General features: G+C 36.4%; 1 protein-coding gene across 2 annotated transcripts in view; it reads left to right on the top strand.

The window, feature by feature from the left end:
* Positions 1 to 20,020, top strand: part of GMCL1 (germ cell-less 1, spermatogenesis associated) — a 52,642-nt gene that overhangs the window by 6,956 nt on the left and 25,666 nt on the right. For both annotated transcript variants that reach the window (XR_008676933.2, XM_031008296.3), the window contains exons 2-9: positions 1,302 to 1,425; positions 3,210 to 3,306; positions 4,695 to 4,792; positions 6,914 to 7,026; positions 7,895 to 7,960; positions 11,269 to 11,353; positions 13,382 to 13,472; positions 18,889 to 19,026. Coding sequence is in view for 1 of the 2 variants with exons in the window: in XM_031008296.3 (XP_030864156.1) it covers positions 1,302 to 1,425; positions 3,210 to 3,306; positions 4,695 to 4,792; positions 6,914 to 7,026; positions 7,895 to 7,960; positions 11,269 to 11,353; positions 13,382 to 13,472; positions 18,889 to 19,026 (812 nt within the window). In the remaining variant the exon portion in view is untranslated. The remainder of the gene's footprint in view (positions 1 to 1,301; positions 1,426 to 3,209; positions 3,307 to 4,694; positions 4,793 to 6,913; positions 7,027 to 7,894; positions 7,961 to 11,268; positions 11,354 to 13,381; positions 13,473 to 18,888; positions 19,027 to 20,020) is intronic.

Genomic DNA, 20,020 nt, shown 5'->3' with positions numbered 1-20,020 from the left:
TTTGTTTTCTAACTTTCAGATCTGTATAAATCTCTCATCAAGTGATGAGCCTACCCTCACCTTTTCCTGGTGTGGACTTATTCCTTTTTTGTACTCTTAATCTTTAATGTAATTTGGGGAGGGATGGGAAGCCAACGTGTACATTCTGCTATCAGGAACTGGAAACTACATTGTCTCTTGATTTCCCATCATAACGAATGAAGTGGATACTATTAATATCCTCTTTTTACAGCTGTGATAACTGAGCAGCTGGGACTCAAGCCCAAGTCTGTTACCACTAAGGCATGTGCTGTTTTTATTGTTGGCTAGGAAGAGGTGTTAAGTACACAGGTGTTAAATTCGCCAATTCAGGATGTCATCTGCAACAATTACTTCATTTTTAAAAAGAGATTGAAAGTTTTATGTGCTAGGAAAGCTGTCACAGTTGGTCAGGAATTTAAGATATTGATCAGCCTCTGCCTAAGGCCTTTTCTTAGTTACTGGATCATTTTGAGCAATGATTTTCAAACTTTATTTTTTTAGTCAAGTCTTCCTTTAAATTAAATCTGTGCAGAAATCCAGTATGTTTACAGATAGAATAGGTGATGCTGCTCTGGTTGAAGTTAGATGGGATGCTCACAGTTCACTCCTTAGCTCTCCTTGGTGGCCCCTAAGACTTCTCCTTTGAGCAGTTTTAAAAACCTTTCATCTAAAATAAATAAATAAATAATTTTAAAAAACAAATAGGAAAAGAAAAGAAAACCTTTGATCTAAGGTTGCAAACCATTTGTCCAGTGGGTGGAAAACATTTTAAGTAGTTTAAGAATAGGTTGGTACCAAAATAAGATTAAATGTAAATTATTTTAAAATTACTTGGGTAGGTGAAATGTTTACTCTTGTTCTCCATTTCCTACTTGCAGATTATTGTGCTATTTGAGCTCCTTCATAGTGCTGGTTTCTAAATAAGGAAATAAGCAAAAAATCAACATGCTAACTTCTTAATCTATTGAATGGGTAATTAAATTAGTCCAAAATTGCTAAAACATGTGTACTGAAAAGTCTGCCTCCCATGCTGCCCCCCTTTCTCCACTATCTCTCCCGTGCATAGAGGACCCCAGAGATAACCACTATTATTAGTTTCTTATGTACTCTTCTAGACACAAGAAAATTTGAATATATACTATCCCCCTATCCTTTTACACAATAGGTAAGTTGACTCTATTTAATAGAAATTGAATAAAAGGAGTATTTAGAAATATATGCAAAATCAGTAAAACATTCAGTTTTATATAAATATGTGACTTTTTCATTTCTTTTAACAGGAAAAAATTAAAGAGTACATCTAAATATATTTATCAAACATTATTTTTGAATGGTGAAAACAGTGACATTAAGATTTGTGCTCTAGGAGAAGAATGGAGCTTACACAAAATATATTTATGTCAAGTAAGTATTTTTTCTACTTGAGTAACAGGGTAGTCACTTAAACTCTTAAGTCATGTTCTTTCTCATTGCACTTCACAGTAATCTTTTGCATGAACACCATAGTGGTTAAATCCTCTCATTTGATAAGTCTGTAAGAAAAATGGCAAACATTGTTAGTGAAAACTGAGTTTGGTCTAGAAAGAGATTTTGATATTTCAGTATCAGACTAGCCTAATACTACATATTTGTCATTACTTCATAAAATGCTTTTTTCGGTGCCTTCTGTTGATAAAAGGGGAAAAGTTGGGGAAAAAATATTTAACATTAAAGTTAAGATTGTAGTGTGTTTATTTTGCTTATGGTTATTTAAATTGGATAAACTCATCTGAAATGTTGCTTTGTAGTTCACATTGAGTGTGAGTAGAAAGTTCTCTCCTGAAAAATCCAGGTAAAGACAACACCAAAAAGTATATAGACTAAGTAGATTTCTGTACTGAAAATATTACTACCTGCCACCCCACTTTAAAAATTCAGAACTTTCATAGCCGGCGTGGTGTTGGGCACCTGTAATCCCAGCTACTCGGGAGGCTGAGGCAGGAGAATTGCTTGAACCTGGGAGATGGAGGTTGCAGTGAGCTGAGATCGTGCCACTGCATTCCAGCCTGGGCAACAGAGCGAGACTCTGTCTCAAAAAAAAAAAAAAAAAAAAAAAATCGGAGCTTTCAAAATAGAATACAATGTTGCTCTAATGGCCCAAATATTTTATTCATTTTCTTTCATCAAATCTATAAGCTAGATATTGTTCTAGGCACTAGAAATAAAACAACAGTTTTTATCCTTTGGAACTTACATTTTTCCTCTTTACCATTTGAGAATAATTACTGGTAAGACAGCATAGTATAAAATTTTTCAGTAAAAGTATTTGAAAATGAATTGCCTTCTCTAACATTTTAATCATGTTTTAAAATGTGTTTTTGAAACAAATTTATTTTGGCTTGAAGTATGTTGCCCAGATACTATATCAGAATATTGCTTTTAACTTCAGGGTATGGTTCATGTTGTTTCTTTTTAATATCTGAAAGCAGTTTTGTGAACTTGAGGGTAAGAATACCTCTGTTAAAACTTTACCCCTCATGGAAGCTGTATTATAATTCAAGCCACATGCTAAAATATAAGCCCCCTGAGGACAGAAACAATATCGATTTTGTTTATTGCTATATTCACAGTGCCTTCTACATACTAAGTACTCAGTAACATTTTTAAATAAATTAGTTAATATTTGATCCATTTCAAAGTAATCCTAATTATGAGGAGTGCTATCTGGCAGATACCTAAAGACTTCATTCTGTACCTTTCCAAGAATTCAGGTCCATTCTGGAAATTTCTCATTAAACTAAATTTTGGATTTTCCCTGGTTTCTTTGGCGATCATCCTGTTTTTGCTGACTTGGGACTGTTTTGGTCCTTTATAGCCATTCAGGTGTACAGTAAAGATTCAACAGTTTGAGTAAAAAGCTAACCAGGTTCAAATGATATACATGAATTCAATTTAGATAGTAATATAAGAATTTTAGTTTTTTGTCAAAAATAGTACTAAACCAAAAGTATATTTTGATACACCTAATAGTGTCCTTATTTTAATTTCTTTTCTCCTGTGGACGTATTTGGCAGTTCTTTTTCTGTTGAAGTAATAGAATGGATGAGTTTAGTTAATGGATAGAATAGTTGCTTAGAATTAGAAATGGGCAAATAATTTGGAAGACACAGAAAGTACTTGATAATCATTGACTTTTTTTTTTGTTTAAGTCTGGCTACTTTTCTAGTATGTTCAGTGGTTCTTGGAAAGAATCCAGCATGAATATTATTGAACTGGAGATTCCTGACCAGAACATTGATGTAGAAGGTAACTACCACAATAATTACTATTATGCAAAAATCGTAAAAACATAATCTTATTCTTCTGGTAGAAAATAAATAATTCCTTCCAGCCTTGTAGTCTAGAAAACTCCTTTTATCACCTCAAGGTGATAATTTGATGTTGATTTACACCATAGTTTATCATTTCTGTCCATCTTATCACTAATCTGTTTTGTCATGTGGGCCTTATCAGTTTGTTTACTTATCTTTGTAAATATGCCCACCTGGGATATGGAAGATGTAGGATGGAGGAAGGAAAAGTATGACCATTTTTTTTTAATTACGTAGAAAATCTGATAAATAATACTGATTATTCCCTATGTATGAAGATGTTTTCTAGGAACAATAAATAAAAATATTGTTTTAGAGCTAAAAGAATCCTTAGTTGAGGAAGCTGAGGCTCAGAGGAGTTAAGGGACTTATTTTGGATCTCAGAGCAGTTTAGTGAGCCTGTGTCAGACTACAGCTCTCCTCATTCCCATTCCAGTGCTCTTGCTGCTCCCCTCATTGGTGGTCCACATGGAAGTACCTGGTGCGATACAAAGGCAAAGAAATACTTTAGTTAAGAATGTTTACAGCCTGTAATCCCAGCACGTTGGGAGGCCGAGGTGGGTGGATCACAAGGTCAGGAGATCGAGACCATCCTGGCTAACGTGGTGAAACCCCATCTCTACTTAAAAAAATACAAAAAATTAGCCAAGCGTGGTGGCAGGCACCTGTAGTCCCAGCTATTTGGGAGGCTGAGGCAGGAGAATGGCGTGAACCCGGGAGGCAGAGCTTGCAGTGAGCCGAGATCACGCCACTGCACTCCAGCCTGGGCGACAGAGCGAGACTCCATCTCAAAAAAAAAAAAAGAATATTTACAAAGCAAACCATGTGGGACATTCATAACAGTGGCAGTGGAGGAAGGGTGGACAGGCATAGATCACTGTGGAGGCTGGGAATGAGTGTGGCATGGACAGGACTCAGGAGCTGTACCACATTTCTCAGTGGTGGAGTGCTGAAAGCAGCCGGGTTAAGATTATCTTTGAGTCTGCGTATTTGTACTTAACGATTGGTCTACTGAGGAGTATCTTATACAACTTCTTCCAAGGCATCTTGGTTGTGACCACTGATGTCAAGATTACATGTTAGAAGAATGCAGCTAGATTTGGTAGAATAAACAGAAATTTATAACCTTGTTATTAAATTAACAGTGTCAACCAGTAACCATTACTAGCGTTTTAATTAAAGAGATACTTCTGTTATCCTTTTATGTGCATGCCACATTTAGACGAATGTCTTTGTGTGTGAAGACAGTCGTTGTTGTTATTTGTATAATACTTGTAATAGATATAAATATTATTTCATCCTACATGTGTACCTTGCTTTCAGCACTGCAGGTTGCATTTGGTTCACTGTATCGAGATGATGTCTTGATAAAGCCCAGTCGAGTTGTTGCCATTTTGGCAGCAGCTTGTTTGCTGCAGTTGGTAAGTATGCACGTTATTCGAAGAAAGGTTCAGAATAATAATCTTTGTCTCAAAGTGTACTCCAAAAACAAAAATAAAGCTTAGCTTTTTGGAGTTTTTAAATAAAAATGAAATGTATAAATATGCCATTTATTATAAATCATTTAAAATGCCTAACCAAAAGCAATTTATTACAACCGAGGGAGTCATGATGTCTGCATAAAATGAATGCAGGCCATTTCTGTGTAGATATCTTAGTATGACTATAATGTGGAAAAAACGTGCTTGTCTAAGGTCATTTACAGATTTCATTAATGACTTGACTATTAAGCAGATGGCTTATGATTACCAATTTCATTCATGGGTTCAAATAAACATGCATGCCTACTATTTAAATTTCTCTTAATTTTGAAAGAATTGTGTATAAATCACATATATATGTATTTTAATCTACTGGCAGAATGACAGATTTGTTCATTTAACAGAAGTGTGTTGAGCACTGTGTCAAACTAGACACAGAAAGCCAAAGGTAACTTAAGACGTAATCCTTACCTACGAAAAGTTCACAATATAGTATGTATGTGTGGAGAGGGGAGGGAGGGTTGATATACAAACGCAAAGGTAAAGTAAGAGCTGTTCAATATTATAGGTATGATAATAAACATCCTGTAGCATTTAGTGAATGGATAAAGAAAGGAGTGGTCAGTTCATCCTGGTGGTGTCACATACAAAAGTTACGTTTTCACACAGAGTCTTGAAAGTTGAAAGTGTGTTTGTATTGCAAAGTAAGAAGAGGGGAAGGAAGAGCATTTCAGACAGAGAGAACAGAGTAAACTAAGATCTAGCGATGTGAAATAATGGAGGATTCAAGACTCTAACAGAAACATGGCTCCCACATAAACATAAGAAGGATTGCAGAAGAGCGGGGCAGAAGCCAGATCGTGAAAATACGTCTATACGTTGCTAATAAGTTTAGCATACACAGTACCTTTGGAATATTTTAATCAGGGGAAAGACGAAGTTATGTTTTAGAAAGAATACTTCAGTAACAATGTGAAAGATGAATTGAAGGAAAGATGAGTACAGCATTAGAGACAAAAACCTGTTGCAGTCGTCCAAGGGAGGAAAGTAGGGTAGTAGCAATAAGCTTGGAGAGGAAAAAGTGGATACCAGAGAGATTCAGGGATAATCCACTGGACTTGGTGATAGACTAAATGTTAAGAGGAAAGGGGAGGAGTCTAGAATGATTTCCAGGTAAGTTTAAAATCCTAATGGAGTCAGTGTTTTATTTTAATCTTAAAAAATTGTTTACTTTTATGTGGTATTTTTGTACTGATTTATTTGAAGTATTAGTTAATAGCTTGCTAAATATCCTTGGTTGAGATCATTTGATTTTCAAAATGTTTTGATCCTTTCAATACTTATTTCCAATAAGTATACTTTATTTTCTAACTCTGGTCCTTTTGATTTTGTTCTAAATTCACCTTCTGCTTACTTTTATGATTTACTAACTCTTTAACTTAATATACCTGCATGATGAATGTATTTCAGAAATTTGAATGAAAAGTAGTATTCTTTCCATATATTAAAGTTAGTTCACTTAAAACCTATATAAACATTTTAGGTTAAAACTTTAATGTTAATCATTTAAAATAATAATATACTTGTTTTAGGTCTATCTCTTAGATATTGTAGTTATTTTAAACTTGATCACTTTCTGCTAATGCATACTGTTTGTTTAGGCCCATCACATGGTTAACTGACTATGTAAACTTCTTAATTTAAAAAGAAATGGCAAAACAGACAAAATGCTGCTAAAGAAATTTGCAAAAGTCTCAGACGGGAAGAATAGAAAAGAAAAAGAATAGCAGTATTCATTCTCTACCTTACTGCTCCCCCCCACCTTCCATTTTCAAATTCCAAGTATTTAGTTGAATACTTGCTGAACTTTTTTCAGTATTTTTATTGGACTTGTTAAAAAAAAAAAAACAAAAAACAACTTAGGTTTGCTGCACTTAATGAGTTTTCTTTCTTTTCTTTCTTCCTTCTTTTTTTTTCTTTTACTTTTTAATATGTAAAAGCTGTCAGAGCTAATTTTTCCCACGTGAAATGGGCCTTTCCAGTGCTTATTTATATTTACAGGACGGTTTAATACAGCAGTGTGGTGAGACAATGAAGGAAACAGTTAATGTGAAAACTGTATGTGGCTATTACACATCAGCAGGGACCTATGGATTAGATTCTGTAAAGAAAAAGTGAGTTGCCTTTCTTGTTTTTCTTCCTATCCCACTTTTAGGAATTTGGTTGCTTTAGTTTCTTAAGAGAATATATAGCTATAAGAAAGAAAGAATTAAGGAAAAATAGGATGGGGGATGGAATTTTGTTAAATAAAAAGCCCCTTTTAACTTTTGGACTAATTAGTAAATTCCTCAAAAGTGTCGTCTTTGTAAGTGACCGTAGGTGGGTTATATACATGCTTATAAAAACCATGGTCACCTTGGTCGGGTGTGGTGGCTAACACCTGTAATCCCAGTGGTTTGGGAGGCCAAGGCAGAAAGATCACTTGGGCTCAGGAGATCAAGACCAGCCTGAGCAATGTAGGGAGACCCCATCTCTACAAAAAATTTTAAAAATTAGCCAGGCATGGTGGCATGCACCTGTGGTCCCCGCTATTCTGGAGGCTGAGGTCAGAGGATTCTTTGAGCCCAGGAGGTTCAAGACTGCAATGAGCCATGATCATGCCACTGCACTTTATAGTGTATTTTCTATTAAAATTGTTTAAGAAGTAGGCCTGATAGACTGACAGTCCTTCTAACTCTTGAGAGTTGCAGTACCTGTTTTGAGATTTTAAAGAAGGTTATACTAGTATGCAGACCCCTTAATAAACTATTTAACACAAACTCAAAATGAAGTTTTAAAACTAGAAATGCTCTCGTTAATATAAAGGAAATATTCTCTTAATAATATCCACTGACAAAAATAATACTAAATTTCCTATTGTTAAGCTAAAAGTTTTGAGCATGTTCTGGCAAGATTAATCTGATTTTATTTTAACTATAAGTCCTACTTAATAAATTGTAAATACATGGCATATAATGTAATAATTATACATTTTAATTTCAGGTGTCTTGAATGGCTTCTAAACAATTTGATGACTCACCAGAATGTTGAACTTTTTAAAGAACTCAGGTATTTGAATTTCAAGTAACTTTATAATTAGTCATCCTAAAATATTGTTTATCATTTGTTAAAGTACATAACATTTTTGTAGAACACAAAAATATATTATGAAAAAGCAAACAATTTAATGAAAGGGCTTGACTACATCCATAAACTGAAGAAATGCTGTGCAAACTTATTTCTTTGTTGTGAATAATATAATGGATATTATGTCTACTGTTTTAACCAGTTTTAATAGAAAAATGCATTACTGTTATAAGACTATAGAAAACTTTCAGGTTTTGCCAGGCTGTTAGAGAATTTAAAAGTTATATTTTAAAAATCATCTTTATTATTGAGAAATAAGTTTGAAGAAACTCTTTTGGCCTTTTTTTTTTTTTACCTTCAAAAACTTTTCATGTTGATCGGTTTTCTCACTAGAATGAATTCTCTGATGTGGAGTAACAAATGTGTGTCTCCTATAAATGTACATTTTTCCATCTCTGATTATTTCACACCTTGAATCCACATCTGTAGTCCCAGCTACTCTGGAGGCTGAGGCAGGAGGATTGCTTAAGCCATAGAGGTCAAGGTTGCAGTGAGCTGTGATTGCGACACTGCACTCCAGCCTCAGTGAGAGTGAGACAAGTTACCATGGTTCTTCACTGTCACCTCCTGGTACAAGGTCTTCTGAACCAGGTCAAGGTATTCCCACTCCTGATGAGAGAAGTCTGTGGCCATGTTCCTGAATGTTACAAATTCACAGGCCATGGTTTTAGACAAGCTAAAGCCAATCAGTCCTCAGGGTTTCTCTACCAGAAAAGCAGATTTGGGAAAACCTAGACCTATAATCCCAGCGCTTTGGGAGGCCAAGGTGGGAGGATTGCTTGAATCTAGGAGTTCGAGATCATCCTGGGCAACATAGTGACATCCCCTCTCTTTGAGAAAATATCAACCTTCCTCTAAAAAAAACCTGTTAGCGCCACACAGGGTCCCATGCAGGCTTCAGGCTGGGGCTGCAGAGGCTCCTGCAGTCAACTGCGTTGCCTTCGTCCTCAAGCAGGACCTGGTCAGACGCAGCACAGCTCAGAGCCAGAGGTCCTGGAGATGGAGCCAGAGGTCCAAGATTTCTCCATCACCTGTGGACTATGTAGTCCAAGCTGGAATAATAGGACCTCAGTCACCCGTGAGAAATGGATTCCAGGTTTCTAAAAACCTACAAGAAATATGGCGGTGACAGTGAGGACTGCCCACCCTGCCCACCACCCAAGCTGCAGAGCAGCCTTTCTTTTTTAAAGAGATGGGGGCCTTGCTATGTTGCCCAGGCTAGACTCAAACTCCTGAGCTCAAGCAGTCCTCCTGCCTCAGCCTCCAAGTAGCAGGGATTATAGGCACATACCACTGCACCCAGCTTAGTTTGGCTTTTTGGATTAAGTACGCATATTATCCATTTATTCCTGCAGCAAGTACTTCCTGACTGTCCTTTATATGTAAAGATACTCTGTTAGGGACTGTGAAGGATGCAGAGATGATTTTGTCATGGTCTCCTGCTGTCAAAGAGCTTATTTGTAGTAATGGGACTAAGATATTTGTGGTGGGTCTGAGAAAATCTGGCTAGCAGTGAACTTTTGAAGGCTGATTGGCATTACAGTCATTTTCTGGCTTGCATTTCCCTGACAGCAGTGCTTCTGAGACAAGGATACAAATGTGTCCGAGAGTATGTGACATTCTGATGGAAATGTACAAAACCAAAGTCAAACATTACATAGCTTCCCAGAATGTGAATTTTACTGATTTTTTTTTTTTTTTTTTGGTGGGGAGGAGGTGGGGGAGAGGTAAATATTTTTATGTTTAAATACATTATGGAATAGAGGGAACTCAAATTTCCTTGAACTCTCAAGATACAATTTATAGAAATGTTACTTTTTATGGTTAGACCACCTCCTAGATTATTGGGTTTTTTTCCTTTCTTTTGCCTTTACGAGATAATTTGGTAGAGAAGTGCAAGAGACTTTCATCACCTGGTGATGTCAAGGCATAAATAAATCACCGTAGAATGTTTGATTTGAAAATCATTAGAAACACTTTAATACAGTCAACCCTCCTTATCCGTGGGTTCTCCATTTGTGGATTCTACCAACTGCCGATTGAAAAGATTTGGGGGAAAAACTATAAAAAATAATAACAAAAAACCCCAATGTAGTATGACAACTATTGCATAACATTTACGTTGTATTAGGTACTGTAAGAACACCTAGAGATGATTTAAAGTATATGAGAGGATGTGCATAGGTTACATGCAAATACTATGCCATTTTATATAAGGGACTTGAGCATAGAGGATTTTGGTATTTGTAGGAGGTTCTGAAACCAATCCCCTACAGATACAGGGGGATGACTCTAATTTCTCATTGAACTTTTTGAAAAAGGAGCAGGATCCTCTTAAAAACCCACGTGCTCTCTTGGCTTTTTATGGCTCAAAGGAAAGAACAAAGGAAAAGCAAAACAAAACAAATAACTGGTGATATCATTTTCACTCTAAATAACTAGCACATGTTTCTTGATCTTATTGTCTTGAATAGTACTAAAACCATAGTTTATGACTAAGCAATTCTCTTAAGCCTAGAGGTTAAAGATTACTTTGACGATATAGCTGTTTTAGTGTCTTTTTTTTTTTTGGTTTTAGAGACAGTGTCTTGCTCTGTTGCCCAGGCTGGAGTGCAGTGGTACAGTCTCGGCTCACTGCAGCCTCCACCTCTTGGGCTCAAGCGATCCTTCCTACCCCTTCAGCCTCCCGAGTAGCTGGGACTATGGGTGCACACCAACATGATTGGCTAATTTTTTTTTTTTTTTTTGGTAGCACGAGGTCTCACCATGTTATCCAGGCTGGTCTCAAACATCTGGCCTCAAATGATTCTCCTGCCTCCCAAAGTGCTGGGATTACAGATGTGAGCCACTATGCCTGGCCTTTTTTTAAAGAACAAAACAAAACGTAGAAGTGGAGTGGTGGAAGGCAAAAGAGGAAGGCTGCCATTTTATCAGAGCATACTTAAAGTTATCTTACTGGAACCTTGCTTTAACTTGATTAATCAGCAGATCAGAGCTCTTTGTTTCCCTGTCAGTGTGAAAAGGACCTTTCACAGCACACTATCTGAATTAAAAGTATCCTTGTATCCAGATAGATTGTTTTCTAAGATTCTTTGTCTTGGGCAGAAGGACTGCTGTCATTTTTAATTCCACATATTTTTTTACAAGAAAGACTTAAAGCTTTTATTTCTACCAGGATCCTTTAGCCTGTGCCTAAAGATAAGCTCACTCCCTCTATTTATCCTTTTCAGTATAAATGTCATGAAACAGCTCATTGGTTCATCTAACTTATTTGTGATGCAAGTGGAGATGGATATATACACTGCTCTAAAAAAGGTACTGACATAATATGATGTCATATTATACAAGGATGTCACCTCAGCAATGCGTATAATGGTGAAAAACTGGAAACAGTATCGAGTAATAAAGGGATGGTTATAAATGTAGGAAAAGGAAATAGGCCAAAACCTTAAAAAGTCTTTATATTTAGGGATTTGGAATCATTAGTGATTTTAACTTTATTTTTTGTACTTTTCTATTTTAGGAATACTTTTCTGTTTTTTCCCAGACTTTTCTTTAACAAAAAATATGTTATTGCTATTTGTTTATTTACATAATCAAAAATGTTTTATATTGTTTTTAGGAACATTTTCAAAGTTGAGCTTCAGTTAATGATGGCATTTTTACACACGCTTTTTCTAAGAAATGTTGAAATTTTTCTCTTAAAGGCCTGTTTGTGTGTCTGGCATATGTTTTACTTCATGCTTTTGAAAAGTTTCAACATTTTAAAAATCTAATTTTATTTTCACAACTCTTTGAAGACACAGATCAGCCATTATTCTTCCATGTAGATAGTGAGACTCAGAGCAGGCTTGAGGCAGAGACTGGGTCTTGGGAGTCCCAGTCCATTGCCCTCTTCCTACTGCATAATCCTGCCTTTACCCTTTTGTCCCCAAAACAATGTTGTGAGTATTTAACACAGTTGTGAAACTTCAGACTGAGACACTTTCTAGCTTTTCTCATAGGGACTCTTTGTTTGTTTGTTTCTATGGTAGAGATGAAATTTTGTTACTGTTTTTCTTCAAGGAACTTTACTATCTGGGCTATCCAATCTTTTAAAAAATTGGTGCAGAGGTCAGGCACAGTGGCTCACGCCTGTAATCCCAGCAATTTGGGAAGCCCAGGCTGGCGGATCGCTTGAGGCCTGGAGTTCAAGATCAGCTTGGGTAACATGGCAAAAACCCCTCTCTACAAAAAATACAAAAGATTAGCTGGGTGTGGTGGTTCGTGCCTGTAGTCCCAGCTACTCAGCAGGCTGAGGTGGGAGGATCACCTGAGCCTAGGAGGTGGAGCCTGCAGTAAGTTGTCACAGTGGCATTCATTTCTGTTATTAAAACTGCTTTTTGCCAGTAATGGTAAGTACTAATACTTACAGGGTGTTTACGTGCCGTGCACCATTCTAAGTATTTATATATATTAAATATTTTAATGTCCTATGAGGTAAACATATTATCATGCTCATTTTACAAATGAAGAAATTAAGGCCCAGGGATACTAGGTAATGTGCCCGGCTCTTAAGTGCCAGGTTCAGGATTTAAAAGTTTTTGCTCTTACCTGCTCTGCATATTATCTCAGCAGCAGTAAGACAAAGAAGCTCCTTTTTCCCATGTTCATTTCTTGCTTTTATAATCTCATATAGTATTTAGTGAAATTGAGTTGTTAGTGAGTAGAATAAATTAGTATAAAATTTCTAATGTAATATACATATATATTAAACCTTTACCTTTTTAATACAGTAATCTCCAGTGTGTTACCATAAATACTTCTGAAGGATTGGCTTACTCCTTAGCACACACATCCAATTTTTATCACTGGACTATGATTTTTTTTTTCTTTTTTCCTGGAGACAAGGTCTCGCTCTGTCACCTAGACTAGAACATAGTGGTGCGATCATGGCTCACTGCACCTCGACCTCTAGGGCTCAAAAGGTTCTTTCACCTCAGCCTCTTGAGTAGATGGGACTCCAGATGCATACCACTATGCCCAGCTAATTTTTTTTCTGTTTGTAGAGATGGGGTTTGACCACGTTTCCCAGGCTGGTCTAAACCTCTCTCAAGTGATCTGCCCACCTTGGCCTCCCAAGTGCTGGGATTATAGGTGTGAGCCACAGCACCCAGCCATTGGACTATGATAATGCCATGATAAATTGAGTGCTTATAGTTGTACTTTCTTTCTTGCAATTGCTGGTAAAGTAGAAGTTAAATTTTTAGCTATTATATTTTAAGGTGAAAGCAATTTGAAAATGTAAAATCATAAAATGATGAAATTTCATAATTGTTTTCTTATTTTATTTTTTTAACCTAGTGGATGTTCCTTCAACTTGTGCCTTCTTGGAATGGATCTTTAAAACAGCTTTTGACAGAAACGGATGTCTGGTTTTCTAAACAGAGGAAAGGTAGGCCTGAAGTTTTTGAGAACTTGTCTTTTAAAAGGAAATTTGTTAAAATCAGGCCCCGTGAGAACAGAAAATAAATAAATTAATTAATTAAATGAAATCAGGCCCTGACTTGTTTATAGACTTAATTTTAGAGCTTGGAGAAGACCTTAGCAATTATCTACTTCAGCCCCTCATTTACAGTGAGAAAATCAAGGCTAGGTAAGAAAAATACCTTAACTATCATTATCTGAATTGTTACTCCTTGAACTGTCATCATACTCTTGATCGCCAAAAACTATTGTTTTTCCCATTTTATCACTAACAGATCTTGTTGATTGCATTTGTCTTGACCACACTGAGTTTTCTCTAACAAGCTATACCCCGTCAGGCAACCATTCTTAACATAGGGGCCATAGATAGGCTTTCATGTGTCACTGACCCCCAAAGTGGGTACAGAATTTGATATGTGTGTGTGCTGCTGCATACATTTGTGAGAGGAGAACTTCCATACCTTCCGTCAGATTCTTAGTGGAGACTGATCTAAAATTGGTTAAGATCAACTGCTATAAGGTCTTATCTGCGCAAAGGAGGGCATGCAATATAAAAAAAATGCGTGTGTATACTATGTTAAAATGTATGTATGTTATTTTTTACTTTGCTAAAACATATCTAGAAAAAGTATTTTTTACGGCTATCAGGTGCAAAGAACTGGATAAATCCTTAGTTCGTGATTTTCTTAGTTTATGGTCACCTTTTTGGTTTATTTTTAATACGTTGAGCCTTTGTGACCTAATCTTTGAGTACTAGAACATCAGTAACTTCAGTCTAACTCATGTGCTTCTTTTGTATTGTGTCCCTCTGACTTTTCCTAACCACTATCTTGAACTTCATGTTTATTCTTTTGCTTTATAAATATATATTATTGCACCATGTATATACATCTTAACATATATTACATAGTGGTGTGCTAATAAGCTGACTCTGAAAAAATAATCCTTGATTAGTACCATTTCTTAATTCCCATGGTACAGATTTTCCCATCATGGCTGATTGATTGCAAGCTACCAACATGACATCACTGAATGAGAAAGGAGATGCACACAGCTCCTATGAGCTAGCAGCAACACGCCACTGTATAATATATCATTTTGTTTTAGTTGTTATGGAACTATGTCACATTGTGGCCTTAATTTTAATGTCCTTTATAACTAAAGAGATTGAATGACTCTTAATATGGTTATTAGCCATATGTTTCCTCTTCTGTGAGATATCTGTTCAGGTATGTTTCCTATTTTAATGTCAGATTTGTCTTTTCTTATTGATTTGTAGGCATTCTTTATGTATTCCTGATAACTAATCCTTTGTCATACATATGTTCTGCACTTCCAGTTTGTAGGTTATCTTTTTAATTTATTAAAGATGTCTTTTTAGTTGGGTGCCGTGGCTCATGCCTGTAATCCCAGCACTTTGGGAGGTCAAGGCAGGAGGCTCACTTGAGACCAGGAGTTCAAGGACAGCCTGGGCAACATATCAAGACCCTGTCCCTACAAAAAGTTTAAAGAATTAGCAGGGCAGCCTGGCACAGAGGCTGATGCCTGTACTCCCAGCACTTTGGGAGGCTGAGGTGGGCGGATCACAAGGTCAGGAGTTGGAGACCAGCGTGGCCAACATGTGAAACCCTGTCTCTACTAAAAATACAAAAATTAGCCGGGTATGGTGGCGGGCGCCTATAATCCCAGCTGCTAGGGAGGCTGAAGGAGGAGAATCGCTGGAAACCAGAAGGCGGAAGTTGCAGGGGGCCGAGATTGCGCCATTGCACTCCAGCCTGGGCAACGAGCAAAACTCTTTCTCAAAAAAAAAAAGAATTAGCAGGGCGTGGTGGCATGTACTTGTCTGTATTCCCAGCTACTGGGGAGGCTGATGTTGGGGGAGGATCACCTGACCCTGGGGGTGTCAGGGCTGCAGTGAGCCATGGCCGCACACCACTGCACTCCAGCCTGGACAGCAGAGTGAGACCCTGTCTCAAAAGGAAAAAAAAAGTCTTTTGATGAATAGATATTCTTAATTTTAAAATTTCATGCTCTTTATATCTTAGTTAAATACATTTTATAGAATTATTTTATGTAGTCAAATTACCTACCTCAGAGCCAGATAAATTAATTTTCTATAAAGCTCCTGAAGTAAAAATGTGTAAAGAACCATATCAGTGAAATATAACTTGATTTCCTTGAAGAACAAAAATACTAAACTTGTATCTTAAATTATACTTTTGTGTTACGTTATGGCAATTAAAGAAGGACTAGGGAAATTATAGAGGAGAAAAGTAGGGGAAAGCATTTAAATAGAAGAGAGAGAAAAGCTGAAAGAGACAAGGATGGTGAAGAAGTTAAAAAGACAAAGGGACTCAGTAGAAACAGTAGATATTAGGCAAATGTTGATAGAACCTTATGATCATTTGTGCTCCAGATAGATCCACCACAGCAATCAATCAAAAGAGAAATTGCCCTGTAGCCTAAGTGGCAGAAACTAGAGAAGCAAGCTGTGGTCCACTTCTGGATTCCCACTTGAGGCTCTCCCTCCCAGCCGCTGAGGTGTGAAAGTATACAGTTCAAGATAACTTTTCAAGGAGACATTGATTGCACAAACCAAAATGTATGTCTGATGCTCTTGTTTTTCTGTGAAGATTTTACAGAGTCATTTTCAATAGTTTTAAAATTATAAATAAGATGCATACTTAGGAAATAGGATAGAAAAATCACTTGTGATCCCTCACTCGTTGTATTTTGGTATGTATCTGTCTGTCTTTTTTTTTTTTTTTTTTTTTTGGAACAGAGTCTTGCTCTGTCACCCAGGCTGGAAGTGCAATGGTGCGATCTTGGCTCAGTGCAACCTCCACCTCTCAGATTCAAGCAATTCTCCTGCCTCAGCCTCCCGAGTAGCTGGGACTGCAGGTGCGTGCCACCACACCCAGCTAATATTTTGTATTTTTAGTACAGATGGAGTTTGCCATGTTGGCCAGGCTGGTCTTGAACTTCTGTTCTCGAGTGATCTGCCTGCCTCGGCCTCCCAATGTGCTAGGATTACAGGCATGAGCCACCACACCTGCCATATATTTTTGTATATTTCTTTTAAGTTTTCTTAATTATTTGACTTTTCAGATCTATATGGATCAGGACTACAAGAAACAATAGAAATTTAGAAAGTTTTCTACACAATTATACTTAAGGATTGCTATTGAATTTGGCTGATGGAATAAGTATGGCCACATGTTGTCCAGCAAGAAACTTTAAAACATTTTTTTTGGTTCTATAAATTCTTACAGAAGTAAATGAGCCAGTCTCTTCTACAGCCGTGACGAAAAGGCTTCATGAGTTAGAATCACCAGATTTCTATGAGACAATCCAGAATTAGATTTTTATATCTTGTTCATGTGACAGAACACTTGTAAAAACAAAATGGTATTCTCAGCACACCCCCTGAAATTGGCACATTTAATTCAACATATGAACTACAACCAATGTTGTTATTTTTAAAATCAAGAGATATAAATCCACTGTCACACACCTGTTGTATAAATAAGTGAAGTTAACTATTAATTTTTTAATGAATTTACTGCTTTCTTGTTTGCTTTGCTGACTCTAGGCAGGTGCCAAGGGAATACAAAAAATATATGAGATAATGTGGAAATTCTTTTCATTAACTTGGCTGTCTTTTTACAATTTTCAGGAAAAAAATATTTTAGTGGGGAACACCTTCTGGTCTACAGAAAACCTGTGTTCCATGTGAAGCATGGTTTGAGACATAATAGTCTATAATGGCAACTGTCATGTTTTTCTCCTTATCCTTAATAGCAACAGGACTGGGTATACATACTCTCCTGGGTATATGTCGTTTAACAGAAAACATAGACTAGGGCTCATGCACAAATACCTGTTTGATAGCAGTAACTCTAAACCTTTCCTTCTGATTCATGAAAGCACACTGGAATGTAACTGAGGGTAATTTTTAGGAATAACCTTAAATTCTCCCTAAAAGAAAAAAAATTATATACTTCATAAACTTGAATTATTCTATTTTCTTTTCCTTTTTTGAGACAGACTTTCACTCTGTCACCCAGGCTAGAGTGCAGTGGCACAATCTCAGCTCACTGTATCTTCTGCCTCCCAGGTTTAAGCAATTCTCTGCCTCAGCCTCCCAATTAGCTGGGTTTACAGATGCCCACTACCACGCCCAGCTAATTTGTTTTGTATTTTTAGTAGAGACAGGGTTTCATCATCTTGGCCAGGCTGATCTTGAACTCCTGACCTCGTGATCCACCCTCCTCGGCCTCCCAAAGTGCTGGGATTACAGGCGTGAGCCACCACGCCCAGCCAAATTATTCTATTTTCAGTATTATTATTATTATTATTATCATTATTACTTATTTTAGAGACAAGGTCTTGCTCTGTCACACAGGCTGGAGTGCAGTGGTGCAATCATAGCTCACTGCAAGCTGAAACTCCTGGGCTCAAGCAATCTTTCCACCTCAGCCTCCTGAGTAGCTGGGTCTGCAGACACATGCCACCACACCTCGCTAATTTTTTTATTTTTATTTTTTGTAGAAATGGGAGTCTCACAGTGTTGGCCAGGCTGGTCTTAGACATCCTGGACTCAAGTGATCCTTCCACCTTAGCCTCCCAAAGTGCCAGGATTATAGGTGTGAGCCACCATGCCCAACCTTGAATTATCTTAGTAATAACTGAATACTACCCAACTGTTGCAAATCTATGGCTACAATGTCTGTCTGTATTTTATTTTATTTTAATAGAGATAGCATCTCACCATGTTGTCCAGGCTGGTCTCGAACTCCGGGGCATAAACAATCTGCCAGCCTCAGCCTCCCAGAATGCTGGGATCACAGGCGTGAGCCACCACGCCTAGCCATACAGTGTCTTTCTTATTTTGTATTTCAATAGAGAATTAATATATTAACTAGTGTTCATTACATGTAGCTGAAATGTAACTTAAAAGAAATTAAGAGATATTCTTTGTCCTGTGTACCTTATCCTTGAGTGAGGCTTTTGGGCTTCAGAGTTTCACTGGCCTGTTCAGGTCTTGGGAGAGGGATTCTGGCGAGAATGTGTAATCCTAAGTACCTTTCTCAAGCCTTCCTTTCCCAACTTGCTGCACTATACATGCCAAATGCCCAGAAACAGCTGAATTCCCAGCCCGGGGGTTTCATTAAGACCAAAGTTAATTTCCTGGGATTTTTAAATAAATCTCCTTATGTTCTTATCTGTAAACCTAAGGTTTATAAAATTCTTGAGAACTTTAAAACTAGCTTATTTTGTATTCTAATAGACATGAATGTACGTGTGTATCCCCCGTCCACAAAAACATTTAAGAATAATAGGTTCGAAAAGAATGGCTGTTTAACTTACATGGTTTTTTATAGATTTTGAAGGTATGGCCTTTCTTGAAACTGAACAAGGAAAACCATTTGTGTCAGTATTCAGACATTTAAGGTTACAATATATTATCAGTGATCTGGCTTCTGCAAGAATTATTGAACAAGATGCTATAGTACCTTCAGGTAAGAGAACATAATTTGTAATTTTAAGTAATATATTTCTGATTATAAAGTAATATAGATCATAGAAAAGAACAAGGAAAGAAGTAGAAATTATTATTAATCCCAAAAAGGTATACATCTTTATGCCAAAGTGGAATCATCCTATGGAAGTAATTTTCTGTGCTTACATATCATGAGTATTTTCCCATATCATATTTCATTAAATACTCTCTAGAATGTTTAAATGATTATCTAGTATTCTGTAATATGGATGTTCTTTAATTTAATAAACCAGTACATGATTTTGGATGAGACTTTTTAAAATGACTTTTGAAGTATTTGAAGATCATAAGTGATTTTTCTATTAGTGCTCCTTAAATTTGTTTATTTTGTTTTTTTCTTATTCTAAAGTCTTAAACTTCATGTTGAAGCAAATGTGTCTTTGCTAATTATAATTTAAATTTTTTGAAATAACTACTGATTTACCTTTCTGAGTTAAATCTCTAGTGCTTGTGAATAATTCTATTTAGTACTATATATACATATAAGAAATGGAAAATAGAATTTCCGTTTGAACATTTACATGTAATGTTTGTAGTAATAATTATAGATTTGTCTAAAAAGTTGTGATTATTTTTGACACCTTAATTGTGACATAGCTGTATGTTTATAGATTTTTGTTCCTGATATCTGTATACTTATTTGGAAAGGAATTGAAGGGAAGGAAAACTTAGAGTTAACTCTTCTGGTATATTTGGAAGTGATGCATTTTTATAAAATCACTTTAGCAAGTTTATAGATACTGTTTAAGTCACAAATTCTCTGAATTTTACATTGCTTATAGTATAGCAGTTCTATAATAGTTTTAGTATCTGTTAAATACCAGGCCCTAGCAATAATGTAATGTTAGATGCTAAAGCCAATTACATATGCCACTCTAACTGTACTTCCTTTTAAGGCTTTTTGCAAATGTATTTTGTAAGAGATTGGGGAAAAGTCTGTTCTAAAGTAGTTT

Source organism: Gorilla gorilla, chromosome 12 (genome assembly GCF_029281585.2).
Source record: "Gorilla gorilla gorilla isolate KB3781 chromosome 12, NHGRI_mGorGor1-v2.1_pri, whole genome shotgun sequence".
Taxonomy (NCBI): domain Eukaryota; kingdom Metazoa; phylum Chordata; class Mammalia; order Primates; family Hominidae; genus Gorilla; species Gorilla gorilla.
The sequence above is the reverse complement of the archived record's forward strand: the minus strand, read 5'-3'. Positions and strand labels throughout refer to the sequence as shown.